At 30.3% G+C, this 7,283-nt stretch overlaps 1 protein-coding gene across 1 annotated transcript; it reads left to right on the top strand.

The window, feature by feature from the left end:
- The first annotated feature begins 2,070 nt into the window (after nucleotides 1–2,070).
- Nucleotides 2,071–4,306, top strand: LOC101255581 (zinc finger protein CONSTANS-LIKE 16). Its single transcript, XM_004236938.5, has 2 exons — nucleotides 2,071–3,322; nucleotides 3,792–4,306. Exons 1-2 carry the CDS (start codon nucleotides 2,285–2,287, stop codon nucleotides 4,038–4,040), a joined length of 1,287 nt encoding a protein of 428 aa, XP_004236986.1. The 5' UTR covers nucleotides 2,071–2,284; the 3' UTR covers nucleotides 4,041–4,306.
- The last annotated feature ends 2,977 nt before the right edge of the window (nucleotides 4,307–7,283 follow it).

Below are 7,283 nucleotides of genomic sequence, written 5' to 3'. Positions count from 1 at the left end.
TCACTCAATCAAATTTATTATTAAAAAAAATTTATATAGCAAAATAAATTATTATTATTTATATCATGTCCTATTGAACTAAAAACTAAATTCGATGACTTTACTAGATAAATTCTTAAAATTATTTTATTCTATCTTTGGCGCTAATATAATTTTAATAACAATCTAAATATAACATATTTTGTATCTAAAAGGACCAAAAACATGCCTTCTAACTAATTAAAGGCTAAACATATTGAAGAATATATATCACAAGGACCAACATAAGAAACCAATAATTGAAGTAGCTACTAGGAAAAGTGCTATTATCTCTTTTACACAAGCATACACTTGATCAAAGATCCAAGAAAAAATTGTGGCGAAGTGGTTATTACTCCTTCATACTCAATCAGAGATTTAGGGTTTGTTTCCTATCATGTACAAAGTTATCTTTGTTCGGAAGTGCTTCAGCTCTGAATATAAAATTTTCTTTTGCAAATTCAAATTTAATTCTAAATCTCAACACAAATATCGAACACCAGATAGAAAACAAAAGAAAAAAGTTGCCAACTTGTGAAAATAAGAAGGGAAATGTACATATATGAAAAAGAGAGGGGAGACACATACAAATGAGTCATTTTCAAGTCCATGACCTTAACTTATATACGTATTTTTAGATAAATCTTCAAATATCTTGAGGAGGATTTTCTTTTGCAAGTAGTTAGATTTACCAGTATGGGGGCAATGCTTCCATACTACACTCATATTATGGAGCAGTGATGGATCTAATGTACGACTTACGATTTACGTGAATCCAATAACTTTTAATTATATCATGTATATATAGTAAGAATTCTACTAAATATCTATTAATGTAAATACAAACCTAATTATTATTAGTATATTTGAAATTATTATAGAAATTCATGAACTTCATATTCTGAATCCGTCTCTGTCAAGGGAGAGCGACTCAGGATCGATGGAGGAAGGCATCCCATCATTTCACCAAGACTCCAAATGGATAACTTACAGAAATCTCACTAGTTTCGGTGCTCTAATTAGTTAGATAGAATATAGTTTGCTATATACGTCTAGATACATGTATCTCGAGATACATAAGGTCAAAATAAAGTGTAATAATTTTCAATAGCTACACTGTATCCAAATGAATTCGCATGTATCTAAGATACATAAATAAATCTTGATCGATCGCTTATCTTCCATCTTGCTTACCATTATTTCTCCTATGTATTTGGTTTCCTAGTGTGATTGTGTATCAGGAATACATAGACAAACCTCGCTCACCTCTTTTCTATTCTCGTTCACCTCTCTTCCTATTTCAATGTTTCTGATAGCAAAAAACATATATCTACGCGTACATTTACAAAAATGTTGCCAAAAGTCACATCAAAATATAAGGCATATAATCTTGATTTTCTCTTTTCCCATTTGGAATCAAACAAGTGGAAGAATTGGCCAGGACAGCAACAAAAGAGTTTTATGAACTTTTAGACAGGCATATAAATTGAAAGGAAGCAATCTTACAAAGAAATGTCCACTTCAAATTTAGTGAGCATAGACATTGACATTTTTTTCTTTTCATTTTTATAAAGATATGATCAATTTAAGACTAATTTTATCAGTGGGTCCCACTTGAAATCCATTTGATAAGAGTTGTAGCCAATCAGAAAAAAGAAACCAGGATGAACTTTTAAAAACTAGCCAATTAGAAAATAGATAAGGCCACTATATGCCCTGGTCCCAAATGTGGAGTCCCATTCCATGAGAAATTGAAAAAAAAATAGAGTTTATTAACTAATTATGAACTTTGATGTTGTATATTTCTATTATATTATTGATTTACTTAAAATATTTATACAATTATAGAATTATTGAGTATGATATGTAAAAATTAATTAACATAGAAAGCAATCGATTAAATTACACTGATAATATAAAATTTACTTAACTGATATTAATGCATATAACGTTGTCGATTCAACTTATATACAAATATATTTATTTATAATTATTTTATAAAATTGTGCTATTATTTTTTTTTTATACTAGAATAAATTTAAACTCATATATGTAGACAATGCATTAATTTTGTGGGTCACTCTCCTCCTATATTTCATTCAAATAATTGCACTTTTCCCTATCCCTTTTGAATTCTCTTCAATTGCCTTTCTATACATATAAAGAATAAACTCAAACATATTTCACTACTTTCCTCTCCTTCAACTGTTGTTCAATTCCTATATTTTCAAAGATCCAAATATTTTGAAAAATATATGCATCAATTATGAGTTCAGAGAAAAAATTAGCTAACGCGATGGGCGCGAAAACGGCTAGGGCTTGCGACAATTGCATAAGGAAAAGGGCAAGATGGTATTGTGCAGCCGATGATGCTTTCTTGTGTCAATCTTGTGATTCTTCCGTCCATTCGGCCAATCCTTTGGCTCGTAGACATGAAAGGGTTCGTCTTAAAACATCATCTTTCAAATCGTCAGATGACTTTCCTAATTTGGAAAGTACAGTCTCAGGGTTAGGGTCAGGGTCAGGGTCAGGATCAGACTCAATTCCATCATGGCACTGTGGATTTACTAGAAAAGCACGAACACCTAGGTATGGTAATAAACATGCAAAAAGAGTTAAATCCACGGAGGAGGAAGAGGAGGAGGAGGAAATGAAAAACCCTATTCAACTCGTTGTCCCAGAGATATTAAGTGATGAAAATTCACACGATGAAAATGAAGAAGAGCAACTCTTGTATCGCGTACCTATTTTTGATCCCTTTATGGCGGATGGCTCTAATTATGGTAACGAATATTCTTCTAATAAAGTTGATTTTAATCAAGATATGAATACGTTTCAAGGTCTGCTAGCTCCATCAGAGATGGAGCTAGCAGAATTTGCCGCGGATGTGGTAAGTTTATTAGGGAAAGGACTTGATGATGAAGAGTCATTTAATTACATGGAAGGTTTAGGTTTTTTGGAAAAACATGATGAGAAATTAGTGAAGGTTGAAGATGAAGGAGAAGTGGGATTTGTGAATATGATTAGTACTAATAATCAAGTTGATTATTCAGAATTTGATATGGTTGGTGAGACATTTGAGCTCAAGTTTGATTATGATTCACAAGTTATTAATAACTTAGATGAAGATAACAAAAAGGTTGAATTTTTGGAGATAAATTATGATAGTGGGAAAAATAATAATAAGATTATGTTAAATCTTGATTATGAAAGTGTTTTAAAATCTTGGGGTGACAAAAGATTTCCGTGGACAACGGGCGTGCGGCCCGAAGTAGATTTCAATGACTGTTGGCCAGTGTGCATGGTAAGTTTACTTTAGCATATATTATCAAAATTTTAGAATTTTTAGATATACTGATAGTATTAAAGTATTTTATATATGTTAGATTATTTAGTAATTACATTTAATTAGTTCAATTAGTAACATGTAAGATAAGAGAATATACCTTTTTGTATAAGGTATTTGAAATTGGAAGTTATAATATCTAGATATTAGAAAAAGGTTTCATTGTTGGAAGTATTTGGGGAATCATGTGAAAAGAATAGTTTTTAGCACAATAAGACATTTCTATATAATAATAATAATAATAATAATAAAAAATAAATAACAACATTTCATTATAATATTCGAAAAAAATTTGGAGCCAACTTTTGATGTATTATGTTTTATTTTCTATAACAACATTTCAGTATAGCAACTTGTAAATATAGAAATAAACTATGATGATATACTAGATGAGCCAATTGTTAATGAATTGACCTAAAATTTGCAGGGAAATTGTGGGAAAATTCACTCATATGGAGACATAGCAATAATGAATGGACATGGAGGAGGAGTAGTGGATGAAGGAAGAGAAGCAAGAGTATTAAGGTACAAGGAAAAGCGACGAACAAGGTTGTTTTCCAAGAAAATAAGATACGAGGTTAGGAAATTGAACGCTGAAAAAAGGCCTCGAATGAAAGGAAGATTCGTCAAGAGGACCAATTTTGCACCAACCCCTTTTCCTTCACTTAATAAATAAGTGAAGTTTAAAGCAAAGGCAAGTTTAGAATCGTTTTTGTGAGTTCAACTGAACTCATTGCTTCAAGCTAGAACGATGTATAGTATGTATGCAAACATTTTCTACATAGATGACGTTCATTCTGGGTTTACCGACTCTAAATACTATATGTTTGCAAGAATCAGGTTTTTATGTGCTACTTTTTATATAGTACAAGTAAACTTGAGCTTTCTTTCCTAGATGTATTATGTATATAGAGATTACAATATAATGTCATTTTTATGAAATTTTTTTTGTGTCATTTTGACCTAGGACTTTTGCCATCTATAATCTCAAATTGTTGGATACTCAGGAAGGAGATATATATATATATATAGAACACAATATCTATCTCCCTAGTTTTTGTTCCATCTTCTAAGAAGATGTTTCCTTTTGGATTATCAAAGAATGATGAAGATATGTACTCTGTTTGTTCGTATTTATTTGTCTATTTGACTTGACACACTATAAATAAAATTGAGGGTATAATAGTTAAACATATTTTTTTTTATTTGTCAAAAATGATAAGTAAAAAAAGATAAATAAAAAGTCAAAATTGAACGAGTAAAAAGGGACAGAAAGAGTATAAGATTTCTTTTTGGAACCCGACGTGAAAATTCAAGGAGGTTCTTGAAAAACGAACCTTGTGGTTGGAAAAAGAAAAAAGTTAGTGTTGATACATGCATTTACCTAGTTCATGTATGTTTTCATTCATGAACTAGGGAATAGGAAAAAAGTTTTGAATTAAATTGTGCTACATGTATTAGAATAGATGGATACGTGTTAGAAGAATTTCTATAAATATATAGGTATTAGAAGCCAAGATGTAAATTACTTTGATGGAAAAATATAATCACCTTTTGTCTTCAAGAAAATTTGTAAGTCAAGTTGAGTGAAACAAAGAATTGGTTTGTATCTAGGGAGTTCTATTAGTCTAGTTGTAAAATAGATATTGTAGGGTACTTATGTCTTTTTTTAGGTTTATTTTCAAAATTACAAAAATTTGCTATTGGTTAGCTAGATATTTTCTTTTCTAGACACAACAATTACATTTGATGGAGTTAAATAAAATATTCCTTCTATTCTCTTTCATCAACATCTATCAAGTTTCCATAAGATTTCAAAATCAAATTCATCTTATAATTACTAAGAGTGACACATTAGAGCATAAGGGTGTGAGTAATCCAACATCATTTATGGAATGAATGACTAGACTATAGTTGTACATTCTATGTCTTTCTTTATCAATCTATCGTTTTACATCACGAAATTAACTAATGTTCGTTATTATTACTAATTAAATGGATATATGTTAACCTTTCGCTATTAGCAACCACTCTCCTAATTTTGACTAGATAAGCTTTCTTTATGTTAAGTAATACTCGTTGTTGAGGTATTAGACTTAATTGCTCACACCCCAAAAGCTAGCTCAAAGGAGAAGGATTGTCCAAGCCTTATAAGGAGTCCACCCATTTCATTAACCACCGACGTGGGACTTTTGTCGTTCTTTAACACCCGACCTCACGCCCAGTGCTTAGCATCTGGTGCTTGGACGATTTTGATTTTGGGGGCCCCATAGAGGCGGACCCACATAGTGTCCGCCGAGTGCTCGAGCACCCATTAACTTCGTTACGGAATATATATATCTATGTAGAAATTGATAGGTATTTGTATAAAATTAACATAGAGCACCCAATGAATAAATGATTTAGTTGACCCAATGGCTCCTAGATGGGTACTTAAGATTTTTTTAGTGTTGTTTACCAAGGTTCAAATCTCACTGTTAACACATATTTTTTATATTTTCACTTTAGAGCGCCTTAGGTCTAACTCACACCCCAAAAGTTAACTCAAAGAGAGGAGGACTTCTCAAGCGTTATGAGGAGTTCACTCATTTCATTAACCACCGATGTGAAATTTTTGTCATTCTTTAACAGTCGACACCTCATGACATATTATTTGAAGTTAAGTTAGGCTTAATGTTCACTTCTTTTATTATTATTTTACAAGGAATGATTTTATTTCTACTAATTATTAAATTGTAGTACACTCATGGTCTATTAATTGTCATTCTTAATTTTTTATTTGGATGTAATTCAGATGCTAAAATTTGGAGAAGAATCAAATGATTGAGAGTGGACCTTACTATTAAATTCACACCTTGGCACTTTCTCAATGGTTGACATGATTCAATGGTCCCTAGCTACTAGTCACAAGTCTTTTTTAATCTTTTATATTGTTTGAACCCAGGATAATCTGAAACAACTACAATTTTTATTATAATTTCTGTGTTTCAAGTAAAAATTTCGTGGTGAGCACTTTAGGCATATTGGGATTCCCTGATTATCTAATATCCTGTAAATCAAATAATAAATTTAAATCACACTAGAGAAGTCCTATATGACAACTCAATCCAAAAGACATTGAGAAAGAAGTGTTCTCGATCAGGATGACTATCTTTCTAACCAAGTGAATCATCTCGAAGAACTCTTTTGTTTACTAGCATGAAATAGGGAAAATACTATATTAGATAGTAGTCTATCAAAATAGCAGTTGAATAAATATATATTACTATGTATTATGATTAATAGTTATAATTATTTTTAATGGACGATCAAATGTTAACTTCACAAAAAATGAAGTCAGTCCATTTTTATTTGTATAAAGAATTCCTTAAACAAATACAAAAGTTAAACAATCTCTCTTAAATAGGATCAATGAAAAAAAAATTCCACCATTCTGACTTCGGATAGTCCTCAATTCGATGGTCTATCAAAAATATTTTTTTATTATTTTAGAGATAGGGACAATTTTTTTTTTGTACATTTTATTTTTCTAGATTCTATTTTATAAAATTACATCAACTATATTATTATTGTTAATTTTGTGTTTGTGGTAGAAATAACAACAGGTAGCCACTTTTAATATTTCTATTAAGAAAATAGTCATCAAAGGAAAATATATTTAAAATTTAGCACTTTTACTGATTCCTCGTCCTTATGTGGTTGTTTTGTTGTGTATATGAATTTGTTAGAATTAAATCTTTTAGTTTTCAGTAGTTATATAAATAGGAAGATTGATTTGGATTTAAACGAATTAAAAATATAATAATTAAATTGTAATTATCTATATGAATTTAAATAAAAAATGATTTGGATAAAATAATCGTAACTCACTTTGATTGTTATTTGGTACAAGGGACAAGGCCTAATGAATAGTAATTTG

The sequence above is a fragment of the Solanum lycopersicum genome, chromosome 4 (genome assembly GCF_036512215.1).
Source record: "Solanum lycopersicum chromosome 4, SLM_r2.1".
Lineage (NCBI taxonomy): Eukaryota > Viridiplantae > Streptophyta > Magnoliopsida > Solanales > Solanaceae > Solanum > Solanum lycopersicum.
The sequence above is the reverse complement of the archived record's forward strand: the minus strand, read 5'-3'. Positions and strand labels throughout refer to the sequence as shown.

What these genes read in the sequence shown, in the direction of transcription:
- LOC101255581 (XM_004236938.5), top strand. Translation starts at nt 2,285, where the DNA reads ATGAGTTCAGAGAAAAAATTAGCTAACGCGATGGGCGCGAAAACGGCT. An exon ending in ACTGTTGGCCAGTGTGCATG is followed by an intron (nt 3,323 to 3,791) that starts GTAAGTTTACTT and finishes TAAAATTTGCAG; the next exon opens with GGAAATTGTGGGAAAATTCA.